The following is a 17,210-nucleotide window of genomic DNA, read 5'->3' on the forward strand; positions in this document are numbered from 1 at the left end:
AAATGAACTGCTTTACAGCAAACAACTGTCCAACTTAATTTTTGACGATTTCTGTTGAATGTCCCTTGTGCTTTCTTTGCTGTCTTCTACTTAAAATGAACGTTTAGGCTGTTTCAAGATGGCCACTACTTTACCTTTGCAATGCCATCCTTTTTTCTGATGATATTACGGTGCCTTGTCCTTCTTCTCTCTCCATGGCGCGTCGCTTCCTTCCGTCCTTCTCACGTCCGAAGCCGGCCCCAAGGTGATAGTCCTGACGTCACGGGAAAGCCAAAGATGGCGGCAGTGGCGGTGAGCCTGGCGGCGCGGACCTCGGTGCAGAGGGGACTCCTCAGGGTCCCGGGGGGCGGGGCGGCCTGGTCTTCGCAGCCCAGGGTAAGGACAGCGAGATCAAAGGGCGATGAGAAGTCAACGGGCCGGTGAGATTGGAGTTTGGTGCACAACTTCCTTTGAATGAAGGTCACAGTGAGAGAGGCAGAGGCCCGGGGTCAGGGCAGCACTTAGATCCATGAGGGAGCTTTCCTTGCTTGTCTGCATAGGGAAACGATGTCTGGAGGCGACTGGTGACTCTAGCATGGTATTTATGTGGCTGATCTGTAGTGATGTCCAGATGGAGTTTCTGGCTCTGACAGACCTCTCACGTTGTGCCATGTTAGGCGTGGTGGGACGTGGAGTCCTATGTTATTTTGTTAACACGAAGGGCTACGAGACCTGAACAGGAAGATAAAACGCGAATTAACAGCATATTCAGTAGGAAAAAAATGACTCCTGCAGGTGATCTCACCGGTTGTAGGTTAGTGATAAAGTGGTATTGGAGAGTGGATATCAGTTAATGAGTTTCTGTGTTACAAGCATGTTCAGTCTCATTCGCAGGTAGTGTTTTCGGCTCATTCTCGCATCGAGCGGAATGTTGTACCTTGTGATGAAGACTATAACCTGACCTCCAAACGTTGTTCTCCCCATAACTCTGTGTGTACAGCATATCCCGAGGAAAGACAAACTGCGACCCTTCTTTTGCCGGAAGGTGCCTCTCTGGACATAGCCTAGTTCTTCGCAACTGCTGGTGTGTGTGTGTGTGTGTGTGTGTGTGTGTGTGTGTGTGTGTGTGTGTGTGTGTGTGTGTGTGTGATGTTCAACAGATCCAGTGCACAAAAGCTTACATTTTACAAATAAACGTTTACATTTGACATCTTTTTTAGATGGTGACTTTTTACATGCTTTTCACGTACATGATAACATACTCAAAGTGTTATGCTTGCCAGCACATTTCTTCTTTTTTCATTTTATCACGACACTTGTACACACTGTCCAAGGTTGAAGAACACTGAGCAAGTTGCCCCTGCTTATTTGGTTGAAGACCGCTCTGAATCAATCACATCAGCATTGCACCTCTGACACAATGCGCATGGAACCAGGCTTTGAGTATATAAACTGCCTCTGAGGCAAGTTGCTCAGAGGAGCACTTCTATGGATTTACCTGGAATGTTCGCCCGTGACTGAGGTCTAGCCTTTCTGACTCTTATCTGTATCATGCAAAGGACGACTGACTGTTCTATATCAGACTGGCTTCCTGATGTATCTTACACGGATATGGGAAGTTTTGGCATCCCTAGCAATCTGGCGGACAGCACTCTCACTATGCTCTCAATAGATGTAGGAGTATAATTATGGCATACTTGTATATTCATGTAATCACTGTAGCTGTGACAATGGTTGAATTGTTCCTCGTTTTCACCATTCTTGTAGTGCTGGTAACAATGCTGTGTTCCCTCCTGCAAATAATTGCAGCTCATGTCTTTTACACAAGAATACAATTGCTTGAATAAATGCTTGAAATGCCAATTTGTATATTTCTTGTGACTCCCTTTGGGCATGCCTAAGTAGCTATGAAATTGTAGATCCATTTGCTCGATTTCCTTAGGGGAATTAGAGTGGTCATGTTCTGAGGTTGCAGACACCAACGGGTACCCTGTAAGGTTAGGGCTCCAGTTGGCGCACTGTGAGCTAGCCATGAACTGGGCCAACATACTCTGAAAAATAAGTGGGCTCAATCCCCATAATTGATGCTTATGTTGTCCAGATACAGTTCTACTTAGTAGCCACGTACGACACAGAACGGACATGTTGCTTACGTTAATCTAGACACTCCTATATATTATGCATTCATTGTAATTGTACGTCTTGACTTTAATGTAGTGACGTTTTGCTTGTGTTTGTATTGTTTTTATATTTTTTGTCAATTATGTTTACTATTTCTTTAATGTGACATCAATTGCAGTAATTGTCTTCAGTTGTTTTATTGCATCTATTTTTTGTGAGGTTATGAATATGCTAATTCGTATTTCTTATTTCCCCGACTGTGTGTGTTCTGCTAGTGTGTACTCTGACTGTAGGTATCACTGAGGTAGTACTAAGATGTAGGCAGTGTCTGAGGCCATTGACTTCCGGTATCTCCTGGAGAGCAAGCTCGTGCGAGTCTGGTGGCAGAAGCGGGGGCTTAACCGTGAATTTCTGTGGACAAGGTCCGCTCTTTGTTAAAGGAAGTTGCTGGGATTGGGCTGCCAGTACGTCTTTGATTTGATAGACTCATTTGCTTTTCATTGATCGTGGTTTTTTAAGGGAGTCTCTCCAGTACCCTTTGTAAAGGTCTGATGCGCTTAGATAAAATACACGAAACTCGCATTTCCCCTTGCTGTTGGTCTTCAAGTAATATCCCTGTTCCTGACCTATCGTGGAAAAACAATTTTGTGGTGGAGTTTGAACCCTCCCTTTTACTTCTCTTGCATGTCCACACGTCCCAACTCAGCAGCAACTTTTGACTTCTCTTTGCCATTCATTGTGTACCATTCACTTCAGAGATGTGTTTTTATTGTGATTAAAGTCACTGGAAATTAGGGTGTCTGGCAGGGGCACTCAGTGGTGAAGACAGTGACTCTTTAGCTCTCAAATATGTAGGAAAGAGCAAGTAATACCAGGCAAGGGTTGTTCACTTCTCGTGCTTCAAAGCAATAAAACTCCACTTCATCTTTATTTACGTCCGATGTTTAAGAACCTCCTTTTGGTGTGCACAGGGTATACATCTGGTCATTGGCAAAGAGAATATTCTATTGTAAAGGTGCTATTTTAGCATGGGATTCTGTTTTGAATACAAACTGATGCAGTTTTCCTTTCTGTTGTGTAAAGGAATCCTGATTTGGTGTAAAGACAACCCCTATATGAAAGACTACCTCATATGAGGGTGCCTTGATGTTTAGATTGTCAAGTTTACAATTGTTAACATTTCACACAAAAAAGAATGCTTATAGAAGAGAGGTTTCCTCTAGAAAAAGAAAAGCTCTGATGCTGACACTGCAGTCGATCAATCCAAATGCTTCACAGTAGTATAGGCATTCCTGTACTGACTGCGCTATGGAACTGTTGTCTACTAGCCGTTTTTTGGAATCTAAATGCTAGTTTGAATCCAGACAAACGGTTAGCAATTTGGCAATCTTTATTCCTTTTGCCTCTGTTTCCGTATGGTCCATATTTTGGAGCATCTTATCCAGGTCAATTTGGTAGGTGAACTATATAAAAAACACCTTTGTGTTTCGACGTAGTGATAAGTCCTATATGGTGCACTGGTTGAAGGTAGAATGCTTGTTCATCTAGGCTAGTCTCACACCTGCTCAGCACCAGGATAGTCTCATGGGTGATAGCGGGCTCCACAAATCTTCAGAATATAACAGACCTCTACTATTGTGTGAGGATATCATTTATCACTTTTTTTACCTTTCATCAAAAAGTTGGTCAACCAACTCAGGCGCTGTTGCTGGATTTGTTTCTGAACAGAGTCCTTGCATCTTTGAGGCCTCTATTGGACTAGAATTGTGTTGCTGTTCGTAATCAGAACTGTAGACTTGTTAAGTTGAGCTGCACTGCCCTGGGAAGAAGGAAGCTGTTTAAAAAAAAAAAAGTCCTTGTTTGCCTCCGACAACAATACACTCCAAACGCCTGCACCAGGTATCAAAACTTCCCAACTTCGGGTGCTCTAGCGCACAGGAAGGAATTGTCCCAAGTGGGTAAAAGTCACACTCAAATTTGGTCCAGTATGAGCCGGCAGCTGCTGGTATAGACTTTAGGCAACTGGGGTTGCAATCCATTACAGCCTGGAGAGATATGTAGCAGGTTCAAACATAGGGCAAAGAGTGCGACAGATTTAATGGAGACCTCAATCAATAATCTCCCCCCACTCTTTGTCAAGCCATCTCAATAGGAAGCTCCAAAGGGCGGTTTATGGCATTCAACCCATTTGCAGCAGATTTCCCTTCTAGTGAGCAGTATTAAGAAGAAAAGCTCTAGCAGGACCACACATTTTGTCAGTGAATCCAAAGATGATCATGGAGAGGCTTGCCTCGATTTGCAGCCCTAAGATAGGAGAAATGGTGTTACCGACCTTCAACCAAAATTAAAGGATAGCAGGACATTGTTGAAACATGTGGACGTCTGAGGCTCTTTCCAGGTCGCATTTCTTGCATTTGACAGGAGGCCCTTTTGACATCTTTGAAAGCCTTAATGGAGTTATACAGGCCCTCTGGATAGTAAAGATGTGATTTATTTTTAGGCAGGTAGGCTTAACCACACGAAACAGTGCTCATTGATACTTGCTAAAGTTGTTCCCAATGTTCTCCCGGCATGCATGTACCCCACAAGTCTTCTGCCAGGTTGAAGTCCCCATCTATTTCTTCTTCAATTCTCTAGTACCAGAAAGATACCTCTTTCCTCTCCAAAGGTATCACCACCTGGTGCTTTTCGAGAGGGATGCCTACGCCATTTTTGATTTTGAGCCCTGCTGTTCAGTTGAATATATATATATAGTTTGAAATATCCCCATCCATGACACTACAGAAAGTTGACCACAGTAGTAGCGTGCCTTCTTGGGTAAGGTCTCCCCATACCCTAAGCCAAGCCATTCCCAGTAGCTGAGCTAATGTATCTTTTAGGCAGTCGGGTGTTTCCGAGGAGTCACACAGGGGCAAGGCTTGAAAAGTAGCTAATACCCGCTGACCGTCTGATACTGGCCCACATTCTAGTCATTGCCTGTAAAACTTAAAGCTTGATCTTTTTGAAGAATTTTGGGTCTCCAAATTTAAACCTAAAACCATCTTTGCCGATAGTGGCCCCCTCTAGCATGGCTTTGAACAAACCTCCCATACCAGAAGAGTTTGGAGATTTTAATAGCATTCTGGAGTGAGAACGTTGGAAGGCCCATGTGTAATATTGTTTGTCCGGGAGGAATAATCCCCCTTTCTCCCTTCTTCGCCTCAATTTTTTTCCATGAGATTCTTGTTCCTTTATAGGCCCAGATGAAAGAGTTTATGGCCTGCTGGAGTTTGTCAATTAGCGGTTTACCTGTATATAGGGGGATTGTTTTAAAAAGAAATGTAATCTTTGGTAATATCATCATTTTTACCAAATTCACCCTCCCAAAGATTGACAAAGGGAGGGGAGCTCAGCTTTTCATAAGTCAAGTACATTCCTTAGTGGTGTTTATCATATTTACTTCAGTGATTTTTCAGATATCCTGCACTATCTTTAACCCCAGGTATCTTGTCTCTCTTTTGATCAAGTGGTGGCTCTTCTCTAAATTTAGCGCCATGATCTGTTTTTTCTGAGTTCACCTCCTACCCGGATACTTCCCCAAACTCCACAGCACGTGAAAGTAACAGGGAGGGAAACGCAAAGGTCTGTAGAGAAGACCATAGGGTCATTGCCTAGAGAGCCATTTTTCTTTCCCACCCTTTATACTTAAAACAAGGACAATTCACCTCATCGCTGAGCTTCTGTGCGAAAGGCTCGGTGTAGAGATTAAAAAGGAGGGGACAGCCCTGCCTAGTACCCCTCGTTATTCCAAATGGGTAGTCAAATTTCCATTAACCAGAACTTTCGTTGATACGCCTTGATAGATCAGCTGGATGGCTCTATGGATGTTTATGCCAATGTTGTATTTTTCTAATACCACTGCCAGATAAGTCCAGCTGACTATGAAACGCCTTTGTGGTGTTTAGGATCAAAACTACCAGGGGAATTGAGTATGATGTGGCAAATCTATTTCACCACTCTGATCCTATGTAAGTTCGTGTACATGCCTACCCTTGACAAAGCCCTTCTGATCATCCTTCAGAATATCCCCTGCTACTGCACCTAGTCGGTCTGCGAAGATTTTGGCGAAGATCTTATCTGCATTGAGCAGTGATATAGGCCTATATGATTCACATTTGGTTGGGTTTTTCCACGGTTTTAAAATCAGTTATGGTTGCCTCACCCCTAGAGGAGGAAAGATTTACACCTGAAATTGGGATCTCATTAAACTGTGAAGTCATAACTGGAATTAAAGCTTCGCCTAGATTTTTGCAGAGCTCTGTTGGTAGACCATTCAGCCCTGCTGCTTTTCCTTTTTTGCTTGACTGTAAAGCCCTCTTTACTTTCCTGTTCTAGGGAGTACTGCTGCAATGTATCTAGGGATTTGAGTGCAATCTAACGTATCCATTCTTTAAATGTATCTTCATTGACTACTTTATCCTCAGTATAAAACTTCTGAAAGAAGTAATGGAAGACGTTTTCAATTTTCAAGTCTGCGCTTAATCTAGCCGCGGTCTCAAGGTCCTCTATTTCCCTTATCGGGTTTCGTGTTCTGTCTGCTTTCGCTTTCCATGCCAACAATCTCCCTGCCCCTTCCCCATACTCAAAATGGGCCAGTTTACTCGCCTCCCAACATTTTGTAACCCTTGTCTGCAAGATGGTGTCTAACTGTTCCTTCAGTTTCTTCAAATTATTTACAACCTCTTGCCTTGCCTACTCCACATGCATGCCTCCAGACACTTTATTTCTCTTTCCAACCGGCCAACCTCCTCTCTGTAGCATCTGTTTCTGTGACATACTCGGCCGGTGATTTTCCCTTTAAGGTGTCCCACACTATCTGGATGGATGTCGTCCCTAGGTTAAGGTTTAAAAATTCCTCCGTCTCAGAACAAAGATAGTTCATTTCATCTACGTTGTGTAGCAATGTCCAGTCCAACGTCCAGACCCTACCCGTCTTTCTGTTTAACTCCAGCTCCATACATACCACTGAGTGGTCAGACAGATGGGCAGTCAAGTACCTAATGTCTGGAATTTTTTCTCTAAGACTTAAACTCACCTGAAAATAGTCTATTCTTGACTTCTGACCATATTCCCTGTTCTAATACGAAGCTCCAAACATCGCAGATCCCCATCTGCTTCATCGTTGAATCAAAGAAGGCTTGAGATTTAGAAGTCTGCAGAGCTCTACTGTTGTTTGATTTATCTAGATTGGGGTTTAGTGTGATGTTAAACCCACCTGCCATAATTACAGGCTCCGCATAGTCCAGTAGGTTGTAGGGGATTGTTTTTAAGGGCTCAGGATCATCGCAATTTGGGCCATACTAGCAAACTAGTGTTACTGGGTTGTCCATTAATATTATCCTAAGAATCACCCATCTACCACTTGAGTCCACTTAGGAGTTGATTATGTGGGCCCTAACTTGCCCCTTAATTATAATAGCCTCTTCTCTTATATTTGCATTCTGATCAGTGCAGTTAATATGCCCGACCCACTTTAGTTTTCTTAATATTGCCAAACATTAATTTTTGATCAAGTGAGTTTCTTGAAGAATAATTATCTGCTGGGAGAGTCCCTCAAATATTGTAACATTTTTACCCTTCTCCTTTTTGTGTGTAAACCTTTAACATTCCAAGAGAAGAACCGAAATATACTTTAAGTTCTATTTGTTTGGTGTGATGGGAAGTGCCCCCAGGAACATATCATTAGTGCACACATACCGATTCGACCAACGTAACTGAGGCAAAGAGGAATTTAAAAAGAAATTTCCCTACACGCAATCCAACCCCCTCACCCAACTTCCCACCCTGGAGAACTACAACCCACTAAATATCTGGACTTGATGTTAGTCCTGATTGCTATGTCTGGGCACCCCCCCCACTACCGCAACCTCTAGCCTGCAATAAGTGTGACCGCTTGGCTTGCATGTATTTTTTTCACATTTTTAAATATTTTAGATTTAAAAAAAAGTTTAGACTCCCAACATATCACACCTCTCACCGCTTTAACACTGGTTCCGTGTTGAAGAGCGAACTAAAAGAAGAAAGAAAGGAAGCAAGATAACAAGAGAACCTCAACAGTTTCAGGGCTAAAAGGTGTTCTCATTTTTTTTAAAATCCTTTCTAAGAGTTCTTCCGTTTTTTGCTTACTCCTTATATTGTGCATCTTATTCGTGTGCATTACCTTTAAGGAGGCGAGGAAATTAAGTTGGGCTACTTTTTAAACTCCAAGAGGCATATTATCAAGACTCGGCGATAAGATTATCGCCGCTTTATCGGCAGGAAACTGCTGATAAAGCGGCGATACTGGGCTTGATAATATGCTCTATGGAATTCCAATCGAAGCCCATGTTAGATGTGAAGGACATTTAACATGAGCTTCGATTGGAATCCCATAGAGCATATTATCAAGCCCATTATCGCCACTTTATTGGCAGTTTCCTGCCGATAAAAGCGGCGATAATTTTATCGCCGAGTCTTGATAATATGCCCCTAAGTTTTTTTTCCCCCAGTTCCCATTGCCTGTCAAGGATATAGGCTGGATTCTTTCTTTTAGGGAGTATGTGTGGAAGTTCACTAAGATTTTCCGGGGTTTAGCTTTGTTGGGGTTTTTCTGAAAGGATCTCTAGGGACCCTTTGAATGAATTGACTCTGATCACCTTTGGATTCCTCAATCTGCATTGCTTCCTTAATTAACGTGATAGCACAGGCCCATGGATCTTCTCCTTCTTTCCCTTCTGTGACGTTTAGGATGCAGAGATTATTCCTTCTTGAATTGTTTTCTAATCGTTCCAGTTGTACGGGGGCCTCCTGCTCATCCTTTCTTAAGCCTGCTATATCTGCCTTCACCACACACAGATCACTTTTTAGCTCATCCACAGAGTTCTCCAGAGTCTGGGTCCTAGCGTTTAATATGTGTATCTTCTTTTCTAGTGACTCGCAAAAAGACTGGTTCTGGTTAAGACTCTCCCTGGTTAATTTCAGAAACCGCGAACCCCTTCTTGATTTCCTCTGATAAAGTCTGGAGTTTCCATGGATAATGGTAGTCTTGACTCGGGAGTCTTTTTCTATGCCAAAGGTATTAGGACCTGATTCGCCCCCCTAGAATGGGCTACAGTGTGGTTGTTTCATCGCTCTCACGTAAGGGAACCTGTTTCTGACCTGCCAGCAAATTTGAAAGCAGGGAGTCTCCCTTAGCAGCCATTTGATTCCCTTTAGCTTTGCCCACTAGGCGCTTCCTAAGGGCCTCCGCTTGTTTTATGATGCCCATCATTGTAGGTTGCACTTTGAAGAAGGACCGAAAGGAGGGTGTAATTTTCTGTCTGTGTGTATGTGCTTCTGCTTTCTAACCCTTCCGCCTTGAAGGTAGGTACGAGGCGTAGTGCCCCCCCCCCCTCTAGCTCCCGGATAAGCCCTAGGGAGCAGGATGAAGAGAACCCCCCCACCCGACCTGATTTCTTTGTGAAGCTTTGCTTTTTTCCCTCTAAGATGTGTTTTTAGGGGGCTCTGGGATCCCGCTTTGCTCTCCTCACCCCTCATACCTCTTCTTGCCTATGCAGGACACTGGAAAACCGCACAACTCGATTGTGGCTCACTGGAGGGCTGCGGCGGTACCTCTTGCAGCTCCTCCGTCTCCTCCTCTGGCAGCTCTTCAGCCTCCAGGGTAGTGCAAATGTGCCTTGTGTTGCAGCTGGTTCCCTGGAGGAGACCTCTAGTTCCTGCCCTGCGGCTCCTCCTCAGCTCCAGGGCTGCCTCTCCCCAGTGGAACAAATGAACAGGAGAGACCTGGGGGCAGTATCCTGCCCGGCACATATCCAGGTAATGGGGCGGGGTCTTAAGCCGAATGCGGCTCACTGTGCTCAGCTGTAGACCGGCTACAGCATATTGGCGGTAATGCGGGAACAGGTGCCACGGACGTGCAGCAGCCGACTCAGACGGCGGCCGCCATGTTCTCCCCGGAAGGAAGTGGTTTTGAATGAGAGGAGACTATCAAAGCCCATCCGGCCGAGGCCCTGCATGGTTTTCCACGTGGAGAAGTCTTTCCAAAGGGGGTGGGCAATTCCTGAGAGGCAGAACCACATAAACATTCTGGCATCACAACAGGACTGGGTTTCCAGAGGCATTTGAGGATTGCACCAGTTTGCTTGTCCAGTTGCATGTCTTGGTGCAATTGAAAGAAAAACAAGCAGAAAGTTTAAAGTTTGATGTAATCCAGAAGAAGTTCACAAGTATCCATGAAGTAGGTTGTAGGTAAGAGGTTTATTAAGCTTAGTTACAGGATGGTAAGTAGGATAACCGGTTCAGCACCACCAAGAGAAGCCCACACACTCCAACTGACGTTCCTGGCACTCCACCACCGCATCAAGCATTCCAACATTCAACACACATCACATTCATACTTGCTGATCAGCAGGGAACAGCTAGCTAAGGGAAAGGATGCAAGCAACATTACAAGTTACAACACAGTGCTTGATGAAAAATAGCAGCATTTAATACTGCTGAAAATTTGTGAATCTGGAGGCACCGTTTAGATGTCTTATAGGACTATCTCTTGTGATTTCAGTCTGAGGTGCGTTAGTCCATTTTTTGAAGCGCGCTTATGTTCTACCAGAGAAGTGGGATGTGCTTTTATTCTAATTTGAATTTGTCATTCTCTTTGACCAGATTTCAGTATTTATTGCGAGTATCTTTGAGTTATCTGTTTATAAGGGTTATCTTTTTTGCCATACGTATCTGTGGCTTGAAGCTGCTCTTTACCAGTTAAATAATTGATGTGAAAGACAAGTGGGTCCATATTTTTTGTTATACAAACCGTAGTGCTACTGTAGCCGCCTGCTTCTTACTGAGATTTTATGCCACAAAAAATGCCATCCCCCTATTCACATTAGCCCTTGATTATAGGCGACACATCGGCTTCAGTCGGATATGTCAGGTATTTTATTTACCTTTGTATTCAAAAGGGTTTTTCAAAGAATTATAGCTTCACATGGCAGAGAAAAACACTTTACATGTAAACAATAATAGACATATTAACCACAATACAGTATTTACAACATGAAAAAAATCACAAAGCGATTCATACAAAACAACTGTACCAGTTTCTTGGTATTCAAGCAAAGATGCAAAATAAATGTGCAACCCTCAATGATCATAAATGAACAAAGTTTTTAAACTATTGGACAGAATCGTATTTGCAAGGAGATGTCACATTACACAAATGTTGTGATTCAAAGAACTCGCAATGATTAGAAATGGCATCTCCTTTCATGCCGACGCGTTTCGAACACCAAACAGGAATTAAGGGTTCTCATCAGGGCCGGATTGCTTTCTGACTGTGTATGTAAAAAGGTGACAGTGTATGAGTATCAGTACGTGACCTACTTGATTAAGACTGCTAATGATATATCACATTCAAAAGTGATAGTACCTTAATTGTCGCTGTTGTTTTCAGGTAGGATTTTGTGCATCAAAGAACTGTCGTCTAAGGAAGATTAAATTAAAACAATCAATTTAGGCATCGTTCTATGCTAGCTAGCTCTGCTGTAACCTCATGTCAAAGTGCCGCATGACGTACCTTTCAGTGATTATCGGTCTGTGTGGGCCATCCCTACGCGCGATGAGGTTTTTCCTAAAGGAAAGGCGAGGATAGTTTTACTATCATGGAGCTTCTGCGTTGTTCTAAGTGAACACAAAACAATCAATGAGCGAATCCTACCTTCTAAGCCAGCACCGCGCGTTTCAGGAGCCAGCGGCTACTATCACTTTTGTATGAATCGCTTTGTGATTTTTTCTCATGTTGTAAATACTGTATTGTGGTTAATATGTCTATTATTGTTTACATGTAAAGTGTTTTTCTCTGCCATGTGAAGCTATAATTCTTTGAAAAACCTTTTGAATACAAAGGTAAATAAAATACCTGACATATCCGACTGAAGCCGATGTGTCGCCTATAATCAAGGGCTAATGTGAATAGGGGGATGGCATTTTTTGTGGCATAAAATATTTATAAGGTCCAGCCTTACCCTCTGAACAAGGGCCTAACTCCTTCCTTCTTTAAAAAAAAAAAAAATGCTTCTTACTGAGAGCAGCTTAGGGATCGGCCATCTTAACCTATAGGTCTTTTCAGCTATCATTCAAATTTCCACCTACTTCATTCATTGGATCTCTTGTTCTTTAAGTGATGGGCCATTTGCCTGATTGCTTGTACATCTGCTTACTGAGAACATGCTGGTGGTCCAATGCTTTACCAAGTTTTGGTGTTGTTTTTACTTTCTATTTGTTTTCATTATTTTTATTTTTTAACTGCTCACTTGAAAGAACTTTTACTGTTACATAAAAGTAAGAGTGGTGATCCATTATTTTTCACACATACAGCAAAGCTTGCCAGTGCTGGACCTATTGGCTTTGTTGAGCTCTTGAGTATTATTTGTTTTAGTACTGGTAATCTGCTGTTCGTTTGACCACTTCTCCGAATCTTAAGGTGCTAGGTTGCCTCTTACTGCCGCCGTTCTGCCTAAGCAGCCTTTATTGGCAGCTTGATTGTACAAGCAGATAGTAGTTTCTGCTATTTGTTTTTTCTACTAACTGTGGTGTTTCTTTGTGAATATATATACTTTTAGAATTCCCATTACATTGCTTTTTCAATTTAACTTGTCAATTTTCTTAGATTTATTGTAAAGATTTACAATATATATGTCCATTTTATGCAGTGCTCAATTTGTTTTTCAACGAACAGCCAATATATAATAATGGTTTAAACCATTTATAGTTTAAAATACATTGTTTTCTTCCAGTCGTGCTATATGAATTTTCTTTTCCTTATGTCAGACATTAGTTTTTAACATCTAAGACTGATGTTTTTGTGGACCGGCCAAATGGAAAACTGAGAATTGCAATAGTTTGCATAAGACTAAAGAATTTGGTGTGGAGAATTTTTAAACTGAACTTCATTTTTCATTCTAGAAGATTCACTCAATGGTAACTGCATAAAGACTCTCTAAAAAGATGGCCTTCTGCTTTAAACCACCAAATGACAAACTTGGTGGTTTGGTAAGCATAGTCTGGCCATGTCTTTCTGTTGGGTAGTAGCTCATACCTGCAGCTCCTGTCTTGTAGTTCCTACAAATCTATGTAGGATCTGCACGTTTAGACAACAAAAACTAAGGGATTGGTGTCCAGACTGATTCCCAACACCCCCAAAGGATGTGTTAATCTGTAGACCTGATAGCTAACAGTGCCACTCTAAGCCCCACAACCTTACCAAGGAGCGAATAATTTCTGGCAACCATGGAACATGACAACTCTTGATCCTGCAGGGATTGTGAAAACACTATAGTACTTTTCGCTCAGTCACTCGTGCTCACTTCTTCTTGGAGAGATCTACAGAATAAACAGTGGGGACGTTTTCAATAAGCAGTTATTGGACCAGAGTCATTCTAGTATAAAATACATGTGCTGCAACGACCATTAGACAGAAACAGATATATATAAATACAAGCACCAACAAAATAAATAAAAGGCAGAATTCTACCATGGTGCTAAAACAGTGAATATATGCAGGCATATGGATACATGGCAGTAATCATGAGTGCTCCTAAGATGCAAACCCTAACTAAATGTACCTAGCATGTATGTAGGTGTACAACTTAGAATCCACTTAGGAAAGAGCCAGCCCCATTACCTGATGCAAGAGAATGAAGGACATTGGCTTGGTCTCAAGTTGGACATCCCACGAGGTATCTCAGACCACTGGGAGCTGGAGTGTCTGTGTGCAGGGACCTCAGCGTCTTGTGTCAGCATGAAAGCTTCTCCTCTGGTTTGCCCAGCAAAGATGTGGTGCTTATATACCCAAAAGGTCAGGGCTCTACAAATCTAAAAAATCTCACTTGACCTGCAGGTCGAGTGAGTAGACTTTTCTACTCGACCTAACAGCAATGCACTCGACCCACAATTGATCGCATAATGGACTTTTTTCAAAACATTTGCAGCGCCAACAACCTAGGAAAACGTTGGCCACCCAGATAAACGGCAAATTTCACCCATTTACCTCCCTATGTGTGTATCAAAGTGCTGTGGGGAAGGTTTCTGCGAACATACATGGCAACATACATGGCAAAAAAATACCTTACTTATAAACTTTAATACAACATATCAGTACTTAGTACAGCATTGTCATTCTAATTCGTTGTTTCTGTCGTTTTGCATATCCTCTTCCCCATCTTCTGTGTAATCCCTTTCTTATCCCACCCATAATTCAACGTTTTCTTCCCTCCCCTTAATTGCACTGGGATGCATACTGAGGCAGGGCTCATGACTTTGCTATTTATGGTCTATGAAAATGAATCTTGAACTGCTCACCAAATGCTCAATTGTCAATGTTTAATTTATTTTGCGTACCCCACAGCTCCCTAAGACCAGCAATCACCAAAATGCAACACACAAATCTATGTGAAAACCTCTTCTATTAGACACTTTACCCCCCCCCCCCCCCCACCCCCTTCAAATAAAAAGCTTGACTTCACCATAAGCATTAGCAGGGTTGCCAGAACTACCAACTTTCCTTTCGTTCATTTAAATAAATAAATCAAGCGCTCCCTAACCTCTGGCCCACTAAGACTTAAGTGCTGACCACACTTCTTGTCACTGCCCCAGAAATACCTGCTGCATAACGGGTGCAACGATCTTAGTAGCAACAGCTTTAATTCAACAAAAAAAATATATGGAATGGGGTGGAGGAGTCTATGAATCATAATCATTAATATTGCACCGAGACATCCACAAGCACTGTGTATAAAAAACATTGCAGTATATTGACATGTAGATATGCGGCCAATGGATATGGTCGGATTTTCAGCAAAATATGAACCTGCCAGACTTGATACGACCATTCTTCCTAGACACGCCGGGCACACCTTTTGAAAGATACCAGATATAGGGCGACATATCCAGAAGTCTAAATGACTGGTCCTATAAATGCCGAACTACTCTCAAATGAGACAGTAATTGCCAGTACAAGAAATTTAAAATGATATACACATTTCAAAACAATAAAACAAAGTTTCCCTCTGTATTATTAATGGTGCCTGTCCATTTTCATCACTACATTTTAGATCTCCATCCGCCATTACAAATTAAGGTTGAATGCCCACTATCGCACCGAGCCCAAGGTGAGCAGTCTACTTGCAGGCATAGGCTGCTAATTACATTAATAAATCACTCACGGATTGAAAAGAATGCAGGGTGATTGAAATGATTAGTTGATAAGTTTTGCGGTCGGCGGGCCTAAATGAAATTTAATGTGAAAACGGACTCACCTCTGCCAAAATCGCCCTGCACTCAGAGTCCCGACTCCACCGAGGAGAGCGCGTGGTGGTGTGCTACGTCACTGCTGCACTTTAAGCAGCATAGCGCGGGGGAAGGCCAGGGCCGTCATTGGTAGCGCTTTCGCGCGCTACAAGATTGACGGCCCTGGCACCCAAACAATAGGCAATGCGTGCATGATGCCCCCTAAGCCTTTCACGGCGCACCGCACCCGCGTGCATGATACATGCTATGCTGCCCCCTAAACCTTTCATCGCGCACCGCACCCTGCACCGCAATGCTGCCACCTAGAGCCTTCCACATGCTACTGCACCTACCTCAGAGGCACTCGCCAGGCCGGTCAAGTAGGCCTTGAAACTGACTCGACCTGCAGAAAATTCACTCGCGTTTGCGAGCGGGCGAGTGGATTTGTAAAGCCCTGAAGGTGCCCTCAGAAGGTCTACCTAGAATGGTACGGTGGGCCTGTCGTTCAAGGATGACGATAGCTGTGACTTTTGTACTGAGTTATTATACAACAGATGGTAATCCTGCTGTGTGATTCTAAGAATCCTCATGCATAATAAATTAGGCTAGTTTTCGAAGAAAAGCACACAACATTTATTTGGCACATAACTAGGTAAAAGGTCAGCGCCAGAACCGTTATGTAGAGCAAGGTAGGACATATATAGGTTAAAGGTTGTGCATCTACCTAGGTCTATATGGGGGTACCTTGGGGCTCATAACCCTCCCCTAAGGTGGTAGAGCTAAAGACTCAGTTCAGACTTATTGCCTGCAAAATTGGGTGGCAAATTTGCTACATGTTCGGCTGCATAAGATGATAGGTGACATTGTGTGACTGTATAGGGTAAAGGGCTAGTTTGTACCTCAAGGTCTGGGAATGTAGTGCAGTCTGAAATAATAAACAACTTTTAGAATGTGGAGAATAGGCAGGATGCATCTAGATTTGGTAATCATATGACACTTGCAATCCATATCAGGCAACAAAGAAAGAGGCTGGGGAAGGGGGCTGTTGTGAATGACTCAAAAGAGGCTTTGAAACACACTGAAGGTGAGCAAGCGCTTGAAGTCTGTAGGTTGCCTACCCATACAAAAAACTGGCCTCATTTGGGGATAGATCCCAGGAGAGTTATTGAAAGGAGGGTAGAGAGAAGGTCTAAGAGTGAAGAGGTCCAGGACTCGCCATTAAGAAATGTTCCAGAATGTGATATTTCCTAGTTATCTTAAAGAGGAGTTTAAATGTTACTTAAAAACACAGGGGGGCGAAGGTTATGCGTGAGTCTTTCTATACTTCCATCAGGAGCCATGCAACAATAGACTACAAGACCAACATAATGGTGCAAAAAACTTGAGTAACATGTTTTAAAATAACCAATCATGTCTGTAACAGTTTATAAAAGTGTGTTCCTCAAAACCAACTTCCTCTTTCTATGCACAGTGGGCATGCTGTCTGCTTCTTGATAAACCCCTGTCCCCTCTAGCTCTGTTTTTGCTTCCAGTGCTGAAAGTACTGTAAAACACAAGCCTCATTCTAGGCCTCATTCAGCATACAACAGATAGTCATCAATTATATAGAAAATGCTCAACATTGCTAAATACAAGCCAACCAATATAATTTATATTTCAATAGTCTTCGCATTCTGGGTGGGAAAATAATTCATTATGCCATGAATGCAGTGGGATAATCTTTGCATCCCTAGTTGAATTAAATACTGTAGGGCAGACGGCAAGCTGATTGGAAATACCTGGAATTCCCAGACCTGCTGTCTCTGAATAAT

The 17,210-nt window shown here is 42.8% G+C and overlaps 1 protein-coding gene across 1 annotated transcript in view; it reads left to right on the forward strand.

Annotated features, from left to right (window-relative positions):
* The first annotated feature begins 252 nt into the window (after positions 1–252).
* Positions 253–17,210, forward strand: part of LOC147724823 (cytochrome c1, heme protein, mitochondrial-like) — a 158,128-nt gene continuing 141,170 nt past the window's right edge. Inside the window, exon 1 of the mRNA XM_086966323.1 lies at positions 253–375. Coding sequence (XP_086822449.1) covers positions 277–375 — 99 coding nt within the window. The 5' untranslated portion in view covers positions 253–276. The remainder of the gene's footprint in view (positions 376–17,210) is intronic.

The sequence above is a fragment of the Lissotriton vulgaris genome, chromosome 4_1, assembly GCF_964263255.1.
Source record: "Lissotriton vulgaris chromosome 4_1, aLisVul1.2, whole genome shotgun sequence".
Lineage (NCBI taxonomy): Eukaryota > Metazoa > Chordata > Amphibia > Caudata > Salamandridae > Lissotriton > Lissotriton vulgaris.